Below are 24,129 nucleotides of genomic sequence, written 5' to 3'. Positions count from 1 at the left end.
ACCCGATCAAGTCACATTTTGGTGGGGGTGGGAATGAGCTGGTATAGATGGCGGATCGGTCTGCCACACAAGTGCGGGAATATTTGGAAAAATAATCGTGGGGAACACTGGGGCATTACTGGCCCACGATATTAAATGTAAATTCTTTTCGATTATTTTACACGAGACAATGGAATTGAAGAAAGTCGTCATTACGGATAAAATGGCAAATAATTATTGGACTTCGAGGGTTTTGTTCACGAATAGGTTAGGAACCGGTGGAACTACCTTACATTTATTTTATGGGCCAGTCTTCTGGGTAAATTTACCATAATTAACTTGTTAAACATCTGTTCCATGTCATAAATTTACGTTAGAAATAGTAATCGTATTTGAGATTTAAGGATTAATCTGGGATTATCAACTTCAAGAGCTATTGTCGATATCTTCTCATTTTTCATATTTTTGCAAACTAACAATCAGATGAACTCGACAAAATATACCTTATTTTGTTCGATTAGAAACGCATTTTCGGTCGTAATGACATAAAATAACTTCACTGCCATGACTGAAAAAGTGATGCTGACTTATCTGCTTTGTAATCCTCGAATTCCCCTCGAACGATAAAGTCGCGTTCGTCAGAATCATTTTTTCCGGCCGAGGCCTGAAAAGTCCTGTTTCTCATCGAGCAAAGTGAGGTTAGAAACGCTTTTTCTCGTCCACAATTACATAAAATAGTATTCCTCTTGGGCACTTAGTCGCAGGGGAATTTCGGTCCTGGAATTTTGTCGAAGAGAAATTTGTTGAGAGAGAAATTATTGCAAGAAAATTATGTCCCAGAAAATAAGTTGGAATAACTAACAATCACCCAGTTAGTTAGTATATGTGCTGTGTTGAATTGTGTTGTTCTGCAGTTGTCAGTTCAAGAGAGAGATATACAAATGTGAATACTCCAAGGTTAATTGTTTATTTTTAAACAGTGAGGTGTGAAAAACTAAAAAGTGAGGAGTTTATCATTAATGAGGGGAGCTATTCATGTTTTAACAAATTTGAAGTTCGATTACATCGTCCCAATGGGTTTGAGGTTACTCGTTGGTGAGAAGGTTTGATAATATAGATGAAATATTTATTTACATTATTTATTGTCGTACGAGGTTAACTAATAATCACATTAACACTTGTTTCATTCAGGGCAAAGGAGAAACTACTCGCTGTTGGCATTCGTTCCAAAATACCAGCCCCCAAAACCAGGTGACTTGACAAAGTTGTCAAATTTTATTGAAAACTCTGGGAGACTTTGCGTCCTGACTGGGGCTGGAGTGTCTACGGAGAGTGGTATTCCAGACTATCGATCTCAAGGGGTTGGATTATATGCTACAAGTAACAAGAGACCTGTTTTGTATCAGGATTTTAGAAATAAGGAACCTATCAGACGGAGGTATTGGGCGAGGAATTACATAGGCTGGCCAAGGTGAGGTGGAACATAAACATTATGATGTTGATGTATACTCATTTCCCATTACCTTACAAAAATCCCCTAAAGCCTCACAATTATCCACAATCCTAACCAAATGAATCATTTTCTTCAGTCTTCGACTGTCACCAATATTTGGTGCCTTCAAAAACCCCAACTCCTGAATCTCCTCTGTTCCGTCATTTTTCCCGACTCATGTTGTGCAAAAGAACTTGCCCTTGGGCTGAATTCCAGATCCCCCTTCCACCTTTAACACTAAAAATTAAGGGTCTCACTTAAAAAATAAACATTTTTGTGAACAGTATCTCACTTCTTCAATTGTCCTCATTTAAAATTAAATTTATATTTCCTTGGAATGGAATAATGGATACTGCATAGTTTCCTAATGTTTATAATATAATACTGTAAAAATTGCAAAATAAAAATGGAGAAGTTATCCTCTCGATGAAGAAAAGTTCATTGAGAGGATAGTTGAAGCATTACGAAGATAATTGCCACTTTCCATTCAATGTTTAACTAGCTATTAGCGTCTCAAGAAAAAGTTCAGAAGTGTTATTTTGGCTTCATTATCTTCTTAAATGATTGGGTAATCAAAGTGACCTTAGTAACGTTGGAATCTTGGTAAAGCAATGGTGACGTATGGTCAGTGTTCACGTATTTAATTTTTTAAGAATTTTCTGTTAAATATTTACATATTTATTTACAATATACACACACCTTTAAAACTATTATTAAAGTTTTTTTGCGAAAATGGATTCAAGATCTATTTGAGAAAGATCTTTGAGGTCGTTCACGAGTCGCGAGATCGTTAACTAGCTAATGGGTTTTAATTATTAAATAAAAGTTTGTTAATTAAGGAGTTATTGCTACTATCTTTGCATGTTTCATGTTTTTTTTGTAAATTTATGAGAAACCATGGATCAGATGGACATGACAAAATTTAATGCTGTCAGGGTTTGTCATTGTTGAATAACTCATAAATTTTGATAGTTATAAGTGTATTTTTATAAATCTTTATTGAAGTTTTTTTTATTAATGCAAAAATTTACTCAGAAATTAGGAAAGTTCTTTCCTAGTGACGAAACTTCGTGAACCATTGGGTAATAAAAAAACTGGAAAATGGTGTATTTTGTCACATCAATTTTATCCATTGTTTCGCAAAAATTTGTAAAAAAAACTCGAGCAATTGAGTATAAATTTTAGGATTTCTTAAAATATCCAAATTGCGAGAAAAATGTAGGAAAACGGATGGATTGTTTTTTGATTCTATCACTCAGTGTTTTTTAATAGTACCAACGGAATAAGGCCTTGACGATACGAAATATCTGCTCACTTTTAATAGATTGTCTGATTAAACTAAGTTTCAATCGTGGATTCTGACAGCTCCAGACAAACCACACAGAAACCTCATGATTCTATCACATGGGGGTTCAAGTCTATCGTATATTCCTCCGATTCCCTGAATATTTAATCACATTTAAACAATTATTTAAATGCATCGCATTCTGTCGATCTGAAAACTTATTGTAGACGATATGAATCAATCGCATGCACTAGGATATTTGCAATAGAATAATTACTCATTTTCAAACGACTATGTCATTATCAAGTTTCATAAGGAACCTACTGGTAACATAAACATTTAAAATGTTAAAAGAACGGGATTCCATTGTCATTTGAAGGGATATGCATCCAATGAAATATATTTCGTAGAATCCACGATATTTTTATTTGAGTGCATTAGACAATTTTCATTGTCCTGGGGAGTAGAATATAAATAATATGTCAATTGAGGATTACGAGATGCCGATTTTATCCAAAAATTTTTCTTGATTTTTTTAGTTTATGATACGTCATAGTAAATTGTCAGTCAGATATCAATAACGTCATTTGAACGACTTCAATCATTCGCTTTATGGACTTCATTCGATTCATATTGATTCTAGAAAATCAATACTATTTTTTTTTTTAAAAACCGCCATCTGACAGTGCGACACCAATACACCGCAAGATGGCAGAGTTCAGAAAGTTTCTCGTATATGGAAACTGGTGCTGAAGGGATAAATATTCTTGTTGCGTTCTGTAACGCTTAAAAAGGGTACCCGCTACTTTAATAGCGTGTTGATCCGTTTTTAACGTGATCTGCAGGGTATGGCTATCAAGACATACCCAGTACGTAATTTTTGTGATTGCGAGGCTGTTAGCTGCCACTTGCACGGACGCCTCCACAATTTCAATTTAATCAAAAAATCCATATCTCTAGATCTCCCTTACACGAACAATACGCAGTAAATGTAACGTTGTAGCCCATTCAATATTTATATTTTAACCTTCAACAAAATCAGATTGCCATTAAAAAATTCTAATTGGATCATTAAAATGTCCTGAATACACACAGAAATAAATTCTCGTAAAATAGTAATTTTAATTGTGAATTATGATTTTGAAAACGTAAATTGCGAGTTCCTATCTCGTAAATTACGATTAAAAAAAACATAAATTATGATTTAGAAAAATGTAATTACGATTTTGGCAAAGTAAATTAGGGGATTCGATCTCGTTAATTAGGACTTTTTGATACGTAAAGTAAGAGGTCCAACTTCAGGATTTACACTTCTTTCCCAGTCATTTACGAGATCTCAATCACGTAAAATTTTTGATTGATAAAATCGCGAATGCAATCGGAAAAAAAAGTTTTTTTGCCCATATGAAATCTTTACGTTTCAGATGATTCTGAATCATTTACACCCAACTGTCAGACACAGTTTCTCAAATTTTTCAAGACAATTTCGAAAATATGCAAAACTAAACCAATTAAAAAACTGCAAGTGCCACATTACTGTGAATATTTGCAGTGGCAAAACGCTAATGGAAAATTCAATCTCCAAATCGTAATTTACATTTTGAAAATCGTGAATTATCTTTTAAAAATCCTAATTTACGTTTTTATGCTCGTAATTGTTTTTTTTTATACGTAATTTGACGTTTTCAAAATCGTAATTTACGAGTTTAAAAATCTTGTAAATTACCTTTCAATACGTTTTCCGTATTTTACCACTAGTTCTTTCTGTGCGTGATACACCAAAATATTTAAACATTGATCGAAATTAATTGAAAACTATCGATCGACTTCATAGGCTCAACTCCCAGGAAACTCACTGCATCACTTCACCTTATCCAATTGAAAATTAAAAAAAATCAACTTGTAGCGCGAGAATTTATCTACACATCCTCGCCTTCGTCATAATCACTTATTTCGACCTGAGTGTGAAAAATCCTATTTCTTCACAAGACAGAGTCCAATATTTCGAAAATATCCACTTAATCTAGCACACGATATGTTCATACTGACAACGAAATAATGACAACGAAAGCCAAAAAAATTAAAATTATATTACTTTTCTTCATAGATTTTCGACTATCCAACCGAACTTCACCCACAAGATCCTGAAACATCTAGAAGACCTTGGAATAGTAAATTGCATCGTGACCCAAAATGTGGACGGTCTTCACTGGAAAGCAGGCAGCAAAAACGTGATAGAACTTCATGGCACAGCATTTACGGTAATGTGCTTGAACTGTGATAAAACAATTAAACGACATGATTTCCAGAAAGTTCTCGAGGAGGCAAATCCGTCGGTGACTTTGGTCACTAAGGCGGTCAGACCAGACGGCGATGTTGAGCTCTCTGAAGAGCAAATTCAGGATTTTGTCCTACCTCCATGTCAAAATTGTGGTGGAGTTCTCAAACCAGATATTGTTTTCTTCGGAGATAATGTTCCTCGGGATATCGTTGAGAATGTGCGAACTTCGGTAGATAATGCAGATGCTCTGCTGGTGCTTGGGACGTCCTTAAGCACGTTCTCTGGGTATAGAATTATCTTGCAAGCTGTTGACGCCAACAAGCCAATTGTCATTGTAAATATTGGGGAATCACGAGGTGATTCCCATGCAAATATTAAGATTGAGAGCAGCTGTGGGGAAGTTTTCGCAAAAATATTTCCTTCTTTTATGTCTGGTGAAGCTAGATAATGAAAATTACACGTAGGCATCCTCATGGAGGAGGGATATTTTAATTGTTCTACTATTGACACAATTTATCGGGAATAAATTTATTATTGATAATTAGTTTTGTTCAGTAATAATGTGTACATTTTATTCTCCTTTGCACTAATTATTTAACTACGTGACAGCAATATTTAAAAATCCCTGAAAATACACGAACGAAGACTCTTTCAGGCTCAATCGTTCAACAGTATTTCTCGATTATCACTGAATAGTCTAAGGATTATACTAAGATATGCTTTATTTTGGTTTTCGCATAAAAACGCGTTATTGTATTTTATCTTCGTGATAATCTCAATATCTTACAGAACCATAAATTACTGTTTCATATCACATTTATCCTTTGAAACTGTGCATCATTAATATGTCTATTTTTTATAGAAAAAATCCACAGAGACAAATTCTTCAGATAATTTCAGAAATCTCAGTATTCGTACGAAATAATTTAATATGGCATATTAATTTTGGGTATTTGAATACAAATTTTCCGAGAATTTTATTCGACAATAGAATCCTTTCGCAGTCAGTAGTCCTCTCACTTCAGTACTGACACTACAATTTCTCCAAAGAATTTCTCTCCGTGAAGAAGACTAATTTAAATTGTGGAGCTGATTTTATCTCGATAGATTCCGTTTAGTGGAGTAAAAAACAAATATCTTATGCTAATAAAAATACAATAGAGAGTGAGGACTCTACCTGAGGGTCACTTAATCTAATAAAATTTTTGTCCGCCATTCTAAATAAAAATGAAGGCTAATTAATATCCCATGCAGAATAAGAAATTAATTTGAAATTTAGATAGTACGAGGTCGATCCTAGAAGATTGAGCTCCGACACATCAAATCCTTTAGAATTGATAAACAGATGTGAGCCAATTAATTGTACAGTATAAACAGTTGTTAATTCGGACGTAATGATAATTCTACTCATGGCTTTTTCTGTACGTGAATTTTTAAAAAACTTATTTAAAAAAAAACCTCGTACTGGAACTCGACTCTGGGATCACGGATTGTCGAGTCCTGTTTTTTGTTGCTTCCGAATTCACATGTTCATATTGAGAGGCATCAGCGGTACGTACTTTTCACTTGGGCGAAATTGGTACTGTGAGCAGAGACGATCTGACTCAGCTTCACCGTATCCGTTCCTGCAATTGAACAAGTGAATATTAATTGAATATTTTTTTTTATTTTATTTTATTTTATTTTATTTTATTTTATTTTTTTTATTTTAATTCTATCGGGGTGTTATACCAGAGCCGGCGGAATGGAATGATATGGGACTGGATTCACTTCGAGTTTCTTTGGAGTCAAATATTAGAGTTATGGGAGAGCTCAGTCCGGAGAAAAAAAATTTTCACCAGCAATTTCCATGCGATTTTGCCTGAGGAATCTGATTTTGTAAATCATAACTGACTAGTGACTAAAACATGGAAAATAGGTCTGTGGGAATAGATAGAAAAATGGGCATGAACGTCTGTCTGTAAACGATTACCTGGGTCTTAAGTTCGATTACCTTAAGGCCCAGTTTTATTATCTTTAGAATATGATTTAAATCGATTAGTTTGTTCAGTTTCCATTTGGAAATTTTAACTCGATTACCCGTTACTCAATTGAGGTAAACAATATTAAATATCATTTCAAACTTCTGAAAGAGTAGTTTTTTTTAGTAGAGATAAATGATTTTACATATAGACCTTCAAAATTCTGCTCATAAATTTGGAACTTTTTTCTCACTATCTTCTTATTTTTTAGATGAACCGTGTGTCTTATAGTTTTCCTCAAAAATTTGTTTATAGTCGAGGTTTGATTTTCTTTCCAGAAGAAAATATTCTTTTGAAATGTATTTTCCCAAGGGACATATTTTCAAGGAAATCAAGGTGCTCAAATTCGAAAATATTTCATAACTTCTTAATAAACTTTGGTATTTTTGAATTTTTTTATTATTTTTTAATTTCTTAAAAAATACAATTGAACGTCTTATTTGATTCTGATTGATGATTTTCAAGTCGAAGTTTAGTAGAAATAATTATGAAATACCTGCATATTATAAAACATCACAGTACCCTTGTTTCTTATAAATTTTAAATATATTTTCGAAGTTATAAACAAAACAGTTCCCTCCTAAGCACCACAATTACGATACCTTAGAGTATGCTGTACCTCGTCATTGCATACTAGCATTTGTTTGGCTCATTCATCGAATTGCTCTCTTCACTCAATTTGCTTACTCTTCAACTACTGTTGTTGCAGTTTTTGAGTTTATTTTAACTCGCTTCCTCCAGAAAAACACGAGTACATCTACATGTTTAAGTGAGTTCCGAACCACCATTTATGAAGTTATGATAATTTTCGGTTTTGAGAAAATTCAGAAAATTACAAAATCAGCTGCTGTAGGAAAAAATTACGTATGGGAAAGAAAAGAATCACCATTTGACCCTTATATTTGACCTATACACTGAGCAAGAAAAAAAGACTGAATTAAAACAATATTTTTTTGAAAGGTGGCAAAGAAATATTTTCTATGAAGAAATGAATTATTTTTTATTTCAATGTCATTTGTGGTATTTTAAGACAATCAATTTTTCCAAAGGGCTAACAATAAATCGAAGCAAACGAATTTACATTGATTTAGGAAAATATTGTTTCGATACTATTGGAAGAAATATTTCTTTGATCATCACTCATTATTCCTCTCAGTGTAGATTTGGTTTCTCGATGAACATTTTGTCATATATCATTTTCGTCCTGTTCATTTGAATTTTGGTATTCAATTTCTAATTTTTACTAATTTCTTCCACCATCGTGGAATTTTTGGGCTGCACAGGTCCACGTAAAGTCGTTCCGCCGACTCTTGAGAAGCAACCCCACATCCACTTCTGGAAATATATTTCCCTTAGACCATCCATCCCCTTCCTATGCTACTACATCAGGCAACCTGTTAGTAACCCTATAAACTTCATGAAAAAAAATTGTTCATGCATTAATTTTATCCGACCCCATCACCAATCCAAAAGGGCTGAAGACAGAACAAACAAAAAATGTTGAAAAGTGATTTTACATAAACGGTAGACACGTTTGCTGAGTATCTTCCTGTGATGATGTTGCAATGTATCTGTGACTAGATTTTTGAAAATCTTAAATAGTGCTAGGGATCGTGATCTCCATATGCGAGCGGAGGCTCGCGCCATGTACCTGGGAGATCGTTCCCACTGGGCTAATTCACAACTGAAATAATTATTAGGCATTTGTTTAATGTGCTGAATTGGACTAAATTACTGCCATGGATACATATTACAGAGTATTTCAAACATTTTTTTTTGAAGCATGTGCTTGGAAATGTCTTTTTTCCGAACTGATTTCAACTTTTTCTCATCTGGGGATTGATATTGCCCTTTTCTCGAACTCGAAAAAGTGAAAATCACGACGAAGAAATATGATTTATGCCCAGCGTCCTGGGGATTTTCAGTTGCGCAACATGTCCCTAGTGCTCTGGGGATTTTTTACTTGTAGGTAACGTTGCGGGACTAAAAATCCCTAGATCACTAAGGACATGTTGCACAACTGAAAATCCTCAGGACGCTGGGCATATATAATATTTTTTCGTCGTGATTTTCACTTTTTCGAGTTCGAGGAAAAGCCAATATGAATCCCCAGACTAAAAAAAGTGGAGATCAGTTCGGAAAAATCCCTTTTACTTGTGGGTAACGTTGCGGGACTAAAAATCCCTATGGACGTGTGTTGTGGACAATGTTTACGTTATTAAGGCGATCATTCATAGGGATTTTTATGCGCATGACGTCCTGTTATTCCTGTGGCCTCGTCCAGAAAAACACTGCTTTGCTCATTCTTTTTCATACGAAAAGTGGGATTTTTCTTCACACCGTAACCGAAACTGTATGTTTCGTAACGAGTAAAAAAATTGTTTTGTAGCGAGTGGGAGGTTTATATGATAAGTCGAAGGCAAATTATATAATCCCACGAGCCGAAAACCATTTTTTTCACGAGTTACGAAGATAATTTTTCATTACAATGTATTATAAAAGTTACTTTCCCGCACAGTGTCATGAAATAGTATATTTGGATACAAGTTCGATACTCGTATGATTGGCAGCCCTCGGCTCCGCCTCAGGCCGCCAACTTCACATTCGTTACCATCCGTCGAAGGGGTTTCCGAACTATAGTTTTTGTTAGTGATGTTACGTTCAGCGAGTGGCGAACTATGCCATTTTTCGTTTATTAGTAAACGAAACATTCGACACGGACTGAATGTAGCAGCAGTAACAAAAAGTTACTTTTTCCATTATTGCTATGCTAAGCTTGTGTCGAAAAGGGACTTTTCATCTGTTCAGTAAACAAATAGTAGATTATGGCGTGAGGACGATAGGTGAAGGATCGTCAGGCTTGGCTTTCTATGTTTCCATGACAGGACAGTTGTGTCCACCTACTTCAATCAAGCACACCATAAAAAATATCCAACAGAATTCATCTGGTAAGATAATTGGTAAGATAAAACCATAAAAAATATCCAACAGAATTCATTTGGTCAGATAAAACCATGAAAAATATCCAACAGAATTCATTTGGTAAGATAATTCCTTTATGAAAAACCAAGTCACCAATTAAATTGAATCATGACAAGTATTCCATCTTTACAGCATCTTATGGAAAACCAACTTTTGGTAAAATTGGACGAGTCGTAAAGCTGGACCATACGTCAATTCATTTGGCAACACTCGCCAAAAAAAAAGTTCGGATGTGGAATTCCCTGAACAGAAAAAAAATGAACTGATGATGAACTGAATTTATTCAGTCCACTCATTCCTCTGGTCAATCGCCATTAGTCTTCCTGACAACGTAGTCAGATCCTCGGCTCCGTAATTACCAGTCATGACAGTAATCATTGGTGATCACCAGATCCATTATTACTGTCACTTAAATGACGTGTCAACACCAGTTTGTATTTTCATCATTATCATTTGCTTAAGTCTAGATAAGGAAAAATGGAAAAAAATAATAACTGGAGATCATAAGGTGACAATGACTTTACCTTTGCCACTGGGAACAAGGACGTCTCTCCTTGAAGCATGTGACCTGCACGACATTGAAGAAAAGTGCACCAAGAGTATTCGCAACTTCTGTATTGAGATTTTGAAGACATCGTCGAAACTTGGCATCGCAGTCACAGTGAGATCTCGTGAAAGGTGATTTGTTGCAGATGCCTTTGATGCATTGATGTGGGTTAACAACAATTGGACAATGATCATGCTCCCGACAACAAGCATCTTCAGCAGCATGATGACCAAGTTCGTTGTAGGATTTTGCAAGAGTTCCTGGGCCACACCACTTCGTTCCAGGGTAGATCAACCCACCTCCTGGCGTTTGCTTTTCAATTCAGAACGAAATATCAATTGAAAGTACTGAATTTGGAAGGACATCCTCGAGAAATAGTGTGAGTTACCTTTGTGTTTTGAGCAGCTTTACAAGTTTCTTCAAGATCTGTGACAAGATTCATCGACATTTGTCTTACTTTTTTGGGGTCAGTACCGAGGATCATCTTTTGTATTACACCACGATCAGTGTAAAGCGAGCAAAATGGCACACCAGCATTCAATTCAATCATTCTTGACATTGTGTTGTCAGCAACGAGAACACTGGCCCTTGTACCTGTCAGCCAAAGTACTGACAGTGCGGTGAAAGTAATAGCGAACATCTGGGGAGAAAAAAAAAATTGGTTTTTTGAAAAAACAGGCAGTGCGAGAGAGGTTTGTGATAGTAGCCATATGAAAGTTATCCTATGCATACATATACACATTTTTTAAAATTTTAATTTTTACAAATTACATTGGTCGTATTACTGAAATTACGGAACTGGCAGTTCGCTCACCGATTACGGAATCGACTGGGAAATTTTACACGATAGTATCGTAATTTTTCACAATCGATTCAGCCAAAAATTACGGAACTTTCAGGAAAAATTTTGTAGCAGTTCCGTAAAATTCCTAACAATCGTATTTGTCTCCAGAATTATGGAAAAGATTAATTTTTCTGGAATATTTTACTGCGTGTATAAATACAGCGGGAAAAAACTCAAACATTTCCACGGAAAAGTAAATACCGCTTAATTTTTTTTCCCAGTAACCACTAAAGACATTATACGTTGACGTTGGGTAATTGTTAATGCGATTTGCAGAAAAACAATAGCCTAATTGGATCGAGTTTCATGATTTAATAGTATTAAAACAGCACTCGGTTACGAAACATTTAGATAATTGTAAAAATCATAGCTCACGCTTCGTGCCAAAAGTCTATCGATTAATCACTTTATTACTAATAAATTGTGTCTAAAGTACTCAAGTGAATCGACTTGTGAACTATAAAAATTGTTCCGACCATTATACAATGGCTTTGAGAATCATTCGTTATTTAACAAATGATATTTTCCCGTCCCAAATTACCCTCGTGAAAATACTTGCACACGCTATTAACAAATAGAAAATATGTCTATGTCAGGGTCAGTCATACTTTGATTAACTAATCGAGGCTTCCCCCCAGCGGACGCATTCATATATCCCCGGCCTCTTATTACACTGGAATTATTTACGCAGCTGCACGTTCTTCGACGCTTCTTTTAAAAAACAATTCGATCCATTTACACTTCCCGTACATGAATAACGTGACGTAAAATACATTTTGATTTAAAAAAATGGTTTCCTTTTTGAACCATTGTCATCGAATTTGACTCAAAAAGGCTCGAGCGGGGAAATTAATTCACTGTCAATGAAAAAATATTCGTTCGATGGCTAATAATGTCTTGAATGACATATCAAAATGGTCAAAAATAGATTGAGGCAGATGATATCGAAAAAAATTAAAAACAATCGATTTTTCTATGATTTTAGATTGAGAACATCTGGATTTTCAGCTCAAGTCAATGGATTGAATGGAAAAAAAATTGCAGATAATAATATTCTAGGCAAAACTGATATAGAAATCAATGTTGTCGGATGTGTCGTTTTACTGTAAAATAAATTTTCGAAATTTGTTTAACCCCAATTACACAGCACTCGTCGCGCCACTTTAAAATGAATGCGCGTGCGCAGATAAAGGCGGCCTTTAGGTCAACAGCTGATTGTTTTGTTGATATGGGGTTAAAATTGATAAATAATTTATTACCGGAAAACTAATGACAGTGGGGGGGGGGCTATTTGTTTCTAGCTTAATCGTATAAAGAATTACTTCCTTTACAAGCTAGTATTTGTTTTTTCTACGGAAAGAAATTTGGGATGAAAATTAGGCCGTCAGAGGGCGAGAGGTCGGATGACGCTTCGTATTATCACAAAAATTAGACCTCCAAATCTCATTTTCTGGATAAAATTTGACCTAAAACGCAGCCGAATGTCAATTAATTCCACATTTCACCTTCTGGCGGTCTAATAATTATCCGAAATTTCCTTTTGTGGAGCGATGGATTGAATTTGTCCAAAGTTACATGAATTGCTAATGTTCACCTAAAAATCCACTTTTTAAAATATTTTCTATATTTTTCACGCCGATATATTTTGGACCACTTTGATATGTGATTCGGTGCATTTTGTCTATCGAATGAGTAATTTTTCATTGACTATAAATTAATTCAGCACTTCAAATGCAAATGTCAAAATTTCTAATTTCAAATTTCTAATTTCTAATTTTTGGAATTTTAGTTGCTCCGGAATTTTTATACAAAAAGAGACTGAGATCCTTGAAGAATTTTTTTTTCTTGAAGACGATGAATAAATATTTTGGAATCTCCTTCACGGCCACGGTAACATTCGTGGCGTTGACATGAGAATACATCAATTACGAAATACCCCGACCTAACTGGCTATCCTTCCTCGGTCAGGCTTCCACTTCGTAGAATCTGCAGACAACGCCCACATTTAAAATCTCCAATGTGTTTAGTCCTCTTACTTTAAAGTGCCCGAATCTACATGATGTATTTGCACATCGGTTGTTTACCTAGACTATCATGTGTGCACTGTCTACTTGGTTGGCTCTATTCCCCTTTTAAATATTAATTTTACATTTTTGTAAGAACTGACGTATAATTTCAAGGGTTTTCAATTTTGCAATTTTGCAGGGAATGATCCTCCTGCTACCAATAGAAAATTTCTAACTGCATAAATATCTCTCAAACCCCTCGTACTACTACGTCTCATCAATCAAAAAAATTTCGAATTATTTCGACTAAAATTTCGATTGAATTTTAATTTAACAAATCGTATCGAATTGCGATAGGTTTTATGACCGTCATAAAACATAAAATGTCATCAATAATCGTAATATTACTTGTACATGTTGAGAATCAGTAAAATGTGTCGACCAAGTGAAAGAAATTTACTCGGAAATATAAAAATATTATAATAAAAATATAGTTATCATATAATATATAATATAATATAGATATATCATATTTATATATGATATATATATATCTATATATTATATTTCTTGAGCTGGATGGCTTAGCTATGTACCGCCAAAAGCTGACAAAAAACATGATATGATTTTTTTTCAAAGGAATTTTCGTTAACTGAATTTAAATGTTTCCATAAAAATTGTCGATGTTTCGAGGTGAGAAAAAATATAGCACAAAAATATTCGAGGAAAATTGCTAGCTACCCTAGACACATGTAGGTCAACGAGTCCTCTGTCAATTTATAGTGGCAAATGTAGATAAAATGTATTGCACGTGTTTAATGCACTGGCTCACCGGCAATGTGACATTCATCGTCCTCATCAATTGATCATTAAGTAGAATTGACGTTTTAGCTTGACGCACGTAGTCGACAACCCCCTTGTATCACCGATCCGGGGTCCTAATGAGCCCAATCAGTCATATATACAGTCATCACATCAATAAATACTGAAGTAAATTAATGAAAATATATATCAGGGGTGGAAATTCACCTTAAATTGGGGACGATCCACTCAAGCCTGTCACTTAATTTAAAAATACGATTTCATGATTCACGGTATGAGGGATATTTTTTACTGGCTTTAACTCAACTTGTTAAGGGTAAACAACGAAGAACCTCTTACGTAGAAAATAAATCCAAGTGCAGTACAGTTAAGACTCAACCCCCCACCCCCTGGAAAATCGATTACCTTTGTTTTCATCCCCACAGTTTGTTGAATGTTATGACAACAGATAATTTTTTTTCTCTTTAATTATTTTGAAGATACGAGTGAGTTCGTGTCATTGACAAGCGATCACTGTTGGATAATTTTGAAGATGTAAAAGAGCGGCACGAGGTAAGATAATTGCAGCATCTGCGCACGCAGTTGGCGTTTGGGTTCGCAGAGTGCTGCAATGCGCAAGGGGTGGTGGAAAACCACCCCTGGGCACGAGAGGGCACTTTATGGAAGAAAAATTGTAACTGAGGTCCTAACTATTTTCACCTCATCATTTTATTAATAAAGATTATTATATTAGAAGATCGTTATTGCAGGTGATTATAGTGCATTAATTGTGTTTTTTGTTGTAATTTTTTTACAGCGCACTATAAATTTAATTTTGTTGGCAAATGGTTGAGGTCACAAGTCATTATTCGTCTTAAGATTCAGTGATTTACGAAGAGAATGACAAATAATTTTTTTCGGTTCTGCAACATCCGAATAAAGTTTAGTAGCGAAGTGGTAAAAGTTGATCTATTTCTGGGTTTAGTTTTTGAGCGATAACTCCGAATCTAAGAGAAATAGCGGAATTTTTGTAATAACATTTATTATAGTGCACAATTCGCTCTATAAAAAAGGTCATAATGAAAATTTTTCTATCTTCATTAGATTTCGAGATATTCGTGAAAAACTAACTAATGGTCAACAGTCGCTTCTCGTTTTAACACTTCGCTACTGAATTTTCATTTGATATGTTTTCTCACTATTGTTGATTATTGAAATGATTTTATAGTGAACCGTCACTTATTCACTTACCATTGATTTCCAGCGATGAGTGTTTGCAGTGAAAGAATTTTTCTTCGGAAAATAAATGTCGAGTCAGGGTTTGATATTGACTTTTATATCTTGTCTGACTGTTCGATGAATCTGTATTTGTTACTCGTCGACGGGCACTAAGGTACTGATCGCTGGAATGCTACGTCAGGATGCTAATATTCTACTTGGCACGATGGAACAAAAGCGTTTGTATATACTGGTGACATGAAACCGGTGTGTATATAACAACGAATTATGGACCGTATGACATTAATCATTCTAGCAATCGTATCGCCCTAATTAGTCACTTTTGTAGGCCTCTGACTTTATCAATTGACCAAATGTAAAACGACAAAGCTGGTCTAAGGATTATTATTAAGATTAAATTCTATGATTGATATTTTTTAGTAGTGAAAATTGAACTATATTTTCGAAAAAAATATTATTCAAGTGAATTTGTTATTTGTTTGGGCATAGATGTGGTATATCCAACATTTAAAATATTTAGTTTGTGTATAATGAAATAAGTTCTCCAAGATCTGTTGGGGAATTTCCAGTCGTTCCAGAAACCTTCAGCAGTTAATCATTTTCGCATTTCCAAAATCTCATCTAATATTTTTATCGCTTCAACCCTAATCAATAGGGAGGGAAAAATAGTTTAAAAATGACGTGTTTATTCCGTAATCTGTTAGTCAAATAATGTTCGCTAAAGATGACGGAACAGTTACGCGCTTTTTTAGTGAACTTTCAGGAAAAAATCCGAAATGCTTCAGAAAAAGTATGGAACGTTCAATAAAGAATCCCTAACTGTTTCGTAATTTTGTGACTGTTGAATACTGTTTTGACTGGCAGACACGTAATTTTTACAGAATTGTGGCCTCCGTCAGGGGATCCTGGACATTATTCCGTTATTCCTCACGAATTCCTAATTTTGGACTTTTTTCCGATACTCCCACTCCAACTCGTGGACAACGTCCTCCTCATGCAGATAAGGCCAACCCCAGAGGTCATAGGCACTCAACCACTCACATTAGGCCCTTCTCCCTCTGTATACCCTCTAACTCCTAGTTCTTACCCTCAAGTGACATCCCCTCCCAATTCTCATCCTTAGAATTATAAGAATTCTGTCAGCAGTGACTAGTAATCAGGAAGATACCCAGATCATTTATTTCAGTCCTTTGTTTAAATAAAGATTTCGAGAATGATTGAATGTTTGTTATTTCAATCCGTCATCCAACATAGATTTATGCGGAAATATGAAGAAATTAAAGCTGAATTTACATATTGAAAGATTTTATGAAACTTTGTGAAGTCAAAAATGTGAGAGATGTTTATTTTTACGAAAGAAAGTTTTGAATTTGAAGTGTGTGTTCCACTCGAGGGGGAATTCACTTGAAAATTTGGTGATAACAATTGCCGATTTCTAAGTGACGCAGTGATTTCATAAATTAATGACCCTTCGGTTCCATTAGAACTTCTCAGTAGTTACATTTCCATTTTTGCTACCGAATACATTGGGCAAATGTTTTTTTTTTTTCATTTGTTTAAAGTGCTGAAGCCCAAGAGTTGGGTTATTTACACTATTTCCATTTTACAATTTATGTACATTATTTTAGTTTAAAACATTAGGTATTTCAATTTTTTAAATTACATGCTTTTACATATTGATATATCTCTTCGATGTCCTTATGGTCAGCGACGTCTGCAAATTTTTTCGTAGTCCATGGTTTCGAGCAATTGAATTTTGTTAAATTAGCTATTAATTTTAAACGTTCCCAGTAATATCTTGGACAATGCCACAACACGTGATCGAAATCTTACATTCTGCCTCATAAGCACAAGTGGGGTCGGTAACTGTTGGAAAATTAGAACGCAGCTCTTCTGTTTATCTTCAAAAATCACTGGACAAGGTTTATGATGTGTTTGAAAGAGTCTCCAGAAAAGAACTAATTTATGATCTGTTATGTTCCGAACCTGAGACCATTGTAATCCTCACCAGAAGCTCTGTTCTCTGGAGTCATAAACGTTCTCTTGTTTTTTCCCTCAGTAAAGGTTTTTAGTCTCTGGACACCGGTCCTCTAGGTGAGTCGTGCCTTCCTCGTGCCAGTAATAAAGACTTCTAGTTAAAGTAATTGATTGTGTTGCTACATTTATTTATATACTTTTACCCATATCCCAATAGTAACTATTCAAGAGCCGGCAAGATGGTGGTGATTAGCTCTGACTCGATTAACAATAACAATATCTTCTCCCTTAAGCTTGCAATTTTGGCACAAGGACTTTTCAGACCTCTTAAAGTAAGACCTGAAGTAATCAGTACCTTTTGGTCACCTGATCTACATTTTTTGTTCTTCAGTTTTGAGAAACTGAAGAACTTTTTTGTACCAGTACCGCTTTGTTCTCCAGTTTTGAGAAATTCTCTGGAGTCATTGTATGGCACGCAATCCCGACTAGAAATTTAGTAACGTGAATCCGTTGTCACATCAGGGCCAGAATGGTTAGGATCAGGCAAGCCGCTAATGTTAATTAAATTTAACACCTTCTCGTTGCAGGTATTCCCTTTCTTTTTTTTACGACATACACTGTAGACAATTGGACATTCAGAGTGTAGGGAAATATTCCCTGAGTGTCAGGAGTTTGAAATAAACTAAAACCAATGGTTCTTATTTTAAGAAGTATTACATTAGTCGATTATATTAAATAAACTATTGAATACAGCAACTCCGATAAATTCTGGATTAAATGGAACAATGGATGTAAAAAGAAATAAGTTTGGCGATGTGCTCTCGGTTAAGTCGTGGAGCGAACTGTGCTCCCCTTTTCGTAGTTCTAGGGACCTCAGGCCCACGTAGACCCCTTTTGTTGATGACCGGAAAACAGCCAACGTCGCCAGCGTCCTAATGTTTTCCAGATGAAAATCCGGGGTGTCGAGTGAAGTACACACAAGGGCCCCCTTGTCCTCTACTACGTCATGTTAGTTGGTCCAACGTAATATTGTTTTGGAAAATTCTTGACTGATGCCCAACTGAGCATCTCGATTCCTCGAAAATTCGACCATTCCCGGAGAGTCTTGACTCACTACTAACTATGATATCACCTTTAGTTGGAAAATGGCTAAAATTTTTACCTCTTCAATTATCAACTGTTATCTCTACGCTGACCCGTAAGATAAGATCCATTGATAGTCTTGGATACTGTCGATGGATAGATCCACACTCACTATCTGCGGCTCAGTCTTGATCCACATTTGACCGTTGTTGTCCAATAATTAATTGACACGTGAAGTTCCATGATTTCATTGATCTCATAAAAATGTTTATCAAACAACGAAAGTATTGGGAGTTGATCGTGGCGTGTGCGTTTTTATCTTTTGTGTGTTTAATAATTGTGTCGGTAGCTCTTGGTACTCAGGAATGGACAACAGCAACTGCTTCTGTTGTTGACAGCGTCGAAGATGTTAATGATTCTACTATTAATCATGGGCTCTTAACAGGGACTTTGATTAGGAGGATTCTGGACACTCCGAAGTCTTATGATATCTATCGTAAGGATGACAGCAATGTGTTACTGTTGGTTTTCGGGGATTTCCCCGGGTACAAAATTCACTCTTTCCAAGTTTTATTTTTATTTACGTGATGATGGTGATGATGGTTTTATAGTCACATTATTTGGGATTTCCCTTGGTTGTAAAATCAAGGGAAATGTCCACAGTTCTTCCTGAGTTTTTTTTAATAACATTTGGATATTTCCAAATACATCTGTTGACCAGAAGGGGTCCTAAAAAGGAAATATATCAGGGGGTGGAAATTATATTACCCTCTTCAGGGCAACTGAGTCTAACTTGTAATGCCTCGTCAGTCTCTTGTAGATATTCATTGTGTGAAGTGCGTTCTGTCTGTGCAAGTCTCAGAGACATTGAAATCAAAATCATTTCTAAAAGTTAATAAATGTGTTTGTTTATTCAATACCATAATTCAACAGTTACTGTTATTCGTATTATTTATCCGCGTGAGTATATGCTCATCAATAGTGACTTAAGTGATGAAACTTGAGGGATGAACTCTGTTTTATAATGTTGGTTAATATAACTGAGGGAAAAAATGGTAGAACATGGTTGCTTTTGGAAGTTGGGGTGATAAGATTTAAGAGTTGCTGTTGTTAGTGGCATTTTTTCGGATCGCGGTTTTTAATTTTTCATACTATTGGATTGTGGGGTAGGAAAGAATAAACACTGTTCGTAGTTCGATTATATCAGATTGTTATTCAAATATCACTTCTGACACTGTTCACTCAAGAGGTAGTACACACTATGAATGTTCACTATGAACTGAACTTACTAACTATGTCTCATGAGGCCCAGAGTTGACACTTAACCTCAGAGGGTAGTAGAGCTCCCTTCGCCTGCATCCATCCTGGTTCTCTCTGGTCACCAGATGTAATTTGGGAAAACTAGAGTGGATAATCCTCATGGAGACTTCCCTTTAATTATTCTATGGAGGAGGGCCTCATGAAAATAAACTAATAAATATTTTCTACATTTGAAATTATTTGATAGCAGGGGGAATTTTGTAGTTGGGAAAGCCCCAAAATCCAACACATACAGTATTTAGTAATTGCATAAATAACCAGGTGACCAAAGCAGGTGACCGATGATATTCGACAGGTCGAAGTGATATGGTCGATAGTTTACGTGATATTATTTTTTTTTTCCTTTATTTCTACCAATTTGATTGGTAGTATATTTCCGAAAGGATCCGCACCAATTTGAATTAATGCCCAAAATTCTGTTTTTCAAACTCAACTTTTCTTCGAATTTTTTTTTTAACCCTTACATTGTTCGATTAGAAACGCGTTCCCCGGCCGTAATGACATAAAAGATTTATTTCTACCCCAAATGTGTGTGAATACCTTTTGCACGTCTGAATTAAAAAAGAAGTGAGGAGTCACTTATCATATCAATTTAGGTAGAAATGCATTCAAATCACATTATTATTACGACAGTAATCTCGTTCTTGCTTTGAAAAAATTGTACGCAACAAATCAATCGGTGATGTTTCATGTTCTCATCCCTTTTCAACGGATGTCGAATAAAATTTAATTAATAATATGTTATTATTGCCTTTCAGTTACTTGCCTGGTGAATGAAAATGTATGTGCATGGAGTTGCCTTGCTGATGCTGATTCGAGAGAAAAAGAACTCGAGTTACTTTTGAACAACGAAATCCCGAAATTTAATTGTCCGCCAGTATCAGCATCAAGAAGTTTGCTATCGAGATCCGTTTTACGGGACGATAGCAGCACCAACACGTCCACTAATGGTATCTCCATCAGTTAATTTACAGATTCGCACAAAAAAAAATTATTTAAGCTTTCATGATTGTGTCAAACGTTTAACTCGCCCCTCTCGGAAGTTTAATTAGTTGTTTGCCTTCAATCGTCTTCTAGTTTATGCTATAATTTTCAAAAGAGATATTTTCTGCTTGCCAATATTAAAAAAAAAAATTATACATTACTTAGAGAAAAAGATAATTTTACGAATCAAATATTATTCTGACAAAAATTTAATACGAATTTTCTAATGGAAATTCCGGACATTTGTTTTTCGAAAATAAATATGATTAGTTAAATTATATTTTTCTCTCAGTGCAGGTAATTATTTTCCGTTCCTAGACCCTTTCGCGTTTTTATGATTTGTGCCCATCCCACACCCCAACCCTTTGTACCGCATTTCCTGAAGGACCAGGGAAAGCCTTACCCAGAAGGAAAAACCTGTCCAGATACAGTCGCCTCCTTGACGAGACTACCCCTTGGTAATGAAACTCTGAGATAAGGGCTCTACATTTTTGTAAATCACCCTCATTGGGGATAGAACCCGGATCCGTAGTCAATTTTTTTTTTAACCAAAGATTTATTAACACCTTTTTAGAAAATCATATGTACTTTATGTCTCAAATAACATATAGATAATAATTTATTATAAATTTACTTAATAGTAGCGCCTTGACTTGACTTTTATTGCCGCTAGACGGTCCTCATTAGTCCAGAAGCGTAATCAGCCTTTCGACCATTTTACACTCTGCCCTAGGGCAGAAAAAAAAAAACCATCATTGATTATTTAAATTCAATACCTTTTTTCAATTGGATCTTCGGGAAGTTAGACAAATTTATTCAAAACTCCAATTCACCTTCTTGAATTACCGACAAGACATCATTGATTATCTAAATTCAATACGTTTTTTCAATTGGATCTTCGATTGGATTGCCTAGGCAGTCGTCTAGTCGATGGTCTCGAGTATCTGTGCCCTTCGCGCAAATTCGTAGAGTCCCTTCATACCGCCCCCGTCGACATGTATATGTGTGCATGCGCCTAGTAGTTTGAAAAGTAGGTGCCATAGTAGCGCCTACTTTTCAAAGTTTAATCTACTGCTGATATAATTTAACATCAGTAGAAAATAATTCTCATATTTATTCGGTTACGATTTTTCAAAAACATGTTTTGTAGTTACATTTAATATCGTATATTACTTTAATATCAACCAATAAAATATAAGTTGTTGGAAAATTATTTAAACAACCAACTTGTGAGAATTCTCTTACAGATAAATAATCAGTCTCTTAGAGTTGTAGTTGACGATTATTTTGTACTCTTGGTAAATTTAATTATGTTTAGTTGATTAATGAGCATTATTGACACTTTAGCTAGCACCATAAATATCTAAATCATTATACAGTAATTGTGCTTCTGTTTAACAGGCACATTGTGGGCCTTTGTTTGAGCGATATCTTTGCATAAAGAATAACTGTTGAGTAGATTTTTATAAAAAATGTATTGCTTGTTTTTCAATGTAGTCTTTTTCTCATTTCGATGTTGTGCTTTAATGCATATCTTTAACTCTAGTCCTAGTCCATCTGTTTTTCACTAATATTAATTTAAGGCCCTTATTGTGGAATATTTGGGGTCTTTTTATATGAGTATTGGCTGCACTCCATCAAACACCTATTGCATATGTCAAAATGTATCTTATTATCAATTTATATATTAGTATTTTACTATTTTTTGACACCTTTGACCCTTTTACCAACAGTTGGTAGAGCCTCTTGAATACCTCATAAGCTGTTTCTATTACCTTTCTAATATCTATTGCCCACGTGAGTTTCAAATCGAGGTGTATCTCGAGGTATCTCACTGACGTGAGTGTAGTACTTTTATTTCGATTGACTCTAACTGAATAAACAATTTTATTATCATTTTTGGGGCATTTTTCGCTCACCACCAAAACCTTCGAAGCATGCTAGTCTTCCACTCTAACCGCACAGCTGCTACTGTCGGTAAAAAAATATCTACAAATCATATCTTCTTGACAAAAATATTTTTTTTTCTCAGTAGGGCAACTCAGTAGAGTAACTCCCGGTCTGGACTATCCATTTTTTCAGTAATTTTTCTTGCAAAATTATGGAGAATTATCCTGTTCCCCTTCCTACCTCATCCAAAAAATCCTATCCAACGATTTCCTTTGACGTCACAAGAAATATGGAACGCTATATAAACTTCCCGTCTTGTTGATAAAAATGCTCACCCCATATTGATAATATTGATAAAAGATTTTTTTCTTTTTCTCATTCAATTTTGCAGGTACAGCGAAGGGAGAGTTTCTAGACGCTGGGATGTTCTACAGCACATTAACCACTGTGATATTTACCCTAATCACGTTATTTCTTCTCTTTGTATTATCTGTGGTAAATTGCATTATGTGTCCGAAAGAACCGACCCTGAACACAACGGGTATGGCTGTCTTAGCTAATGTTGCCTTTGCGGTTAATCTCCTTGGAGTGATTCTTTATGCGTGCAATCATAGTTTCTGGATAAAGAATAATATTGGAATAAGAGATACTATTGTGGATGAGTACAAATCAACTGCAAGACTTGGATATTCGTTTTGGTATTTAATGAGATAATCAGTGATTGTTGTACCTCGTAGACTTCATCTGTATTTATTTCACTGATTTTTTTTTCCAGGATCTTCATGTGCACCTGCTTCCTAATTCCTCCCATCGCCGTCTTCATTTTCATCAGAAATGCATTTCTGAGGAAAGATAGGACAGAAACGGTTGTTATTGTAGCGCAGATCAATGATCCAACGACAGTACTATATTAGCGAAATAATGATTGTGTTCTAGTTAAATTTTATTGCAGTCATAGGATAATAGATAAAGTGAAAACGTGAGTCAATTGACTCTAATTTTAATACAATTTATTTACTCGGATCGAATTTATTTAAACAAAACTGCAGGAGAATTTCTTAACGAATTCGCTGAATTCTTGTATCCAATTTCTTGACAGAAAAACTCAAATGAAAACAAATCGAGCGAATATTAGAAGAAGGTTGATTTGATTTTTTGGTAGAAGCAGATGTAAAAGAAAGAAAGACATTTGTACCATCAAAGGAATAAACTGAATTGCGTTGAATTGATTTAAATAAATACAACAATGATAAATATTAACATTCGGCAGTTGCAATTTTTCCTTGAATATTATCTGCTGTCACTTCAGCCAGTCTTCAACAAAGAAGTTTCTCCAGAAGTTTAGTTCCAAAATACTAATTATCATGGAACATGTGACAGTGATTTCAAGGTAAACAA

General features: G+C 35.0%; 3 protein-coding genes and 1 non-coding gene across 12 annotated transcripts; 3 read left to right on the top strand and 1 right to left on the bottom strand.

Annotated features, from left to right (window-relative positions):
- The first annotated feature begins 74 nt into the window (after positions 1-74).
- Positions 75-5,598, top strand: LOC135164673 (NAD-dependent protein deacylase Sirt4-like). 4 transcript variants are annotated; one of them, XM_064125252.1, is made up of 4 exons: positions 75-246; positions 960-1,074; positions 1,171-1,450; positions 4,864-5,598. In XM_064125252.1, the coding sequence occupies exons 2-4, from the start codon at positions 999-1,001 to the stop codon at positions 5,483-5,485; spliced, it is 978 nt and encodes a 325-aa protein (XP_063981322.1). In that variant the 5' UTR covers positions 75-246; positions 960-998; the 3' UTR covers positions 5,486-5,598. The 4 variants fall into 4 exon arrangements, with proteins under 4 accessions (XP_063981322.1, XP_063981321.1, XP_063981323.1 ...); XM_064125251.1 differs by having other exon boundaries at positions 75-298; XM_064125253.1 differs by lacking the exon at positions 75-246 and adding an exon at positions 472-677.
- On the top strand, positions 3,545-3,680 carry LOC135164926 (U11 spliceosomal RNA). The gene has a single exon (XR_010299406.1). It is a non-coding gene; the product is annotated as a U11 spliceosomal RNA (small nuclear RNA).
- Positions 5,550-15,662, bottom strand: LOC135164678 (acidic phospholipase A2 PA4). 5 transcript variants are annotated; one of them, XM_064125275.1, is made up of 6 exons: positions 14,467-14,621; positions 14,270-14,375; positions 10,976-11,227; positions 10,565-10,899; positions 8,576-8,742; positions 6,488-6,662 (listed from the first exon to the last, which is right to left on the bottom strand). In XM_064125275.1, coding segments are annotated over exons 2-6 (783 nt in total). In that variant the 5' UTR covers positions 14,297-14,375; positions 14,467-14,621; the 3' UTR covers positions 6,488-6,660. The 5 variants fall into 5 exon arrangements, with proteins under 5 accessions (XP_063981348.1, XP_063981345.1, XP_063981347.1 ...); XM_064125278.1 differs by lacking the exon at positions 14,270-14,375 and having other exon boundaries at positions 5,550-6,662; positions 14,467-14,622; XM_064125277.1 differs by lacking the exons at positions 14,270-14,375; positions 14,467-14,621 and adding an exon at positions 15,490-15,662.
- Positions 15,663-18,724: 3,062 nt separating this feature from the next.
- Positions 18,725-23,991, top strand: LOC135164677 (uncharacterized). Of its 2 annotated transcripts, none has more exons than XM_064125272.1 (4): positions 18,725-19,033; positions 20,616-20,807; positions 23,123-23,429; positions 23,507-23,991. In XM_064125272.1, exons 1-4 carry the CDS (start codon positions 18,802-18,804, stop codon positions 23,643-23,645), a joined length of 870 nt encoding a protein of 289 aa, XP_063981342.1. In that variant the 5' UTR covers positions 18,725-18,801; the 3' UTR covers positions 23,646-23,991. The 2 variants fall into 2 exon arrangements, with proteins under 2 accessions (XP_063981342.1, XP_063981344.1); XM_064125274.1 differs by lacking the exon at positions 18,725-19,033 and adding an exon at positions 19,369-19,497.
- Positions 23,992-24,129: the final 138 nt, after the last annotated feature.

This window comes from Diachasmimorpha longicaudata, chromosome 7 (genome assembly GCF_034640455.1).
Source record: "Diachasmimorpha longicaudata isolate KC_UGA_2023 chromosome 7, iyDiaLong2, whole genome shotgun sequence".
NCBI classification, from domain to species: Eukaryota; Metazoa; Arthropoda; class Insecta; order Hymenoptera; family Braconidae; genus Diachasmimorpha; species Diachasmimorpha longicaudata.
The sequence above is the reverse complement of the archived record's forward strand: the minus strand, read 5'-3'. Positions and strand labels throughout refer to the sequence as shown.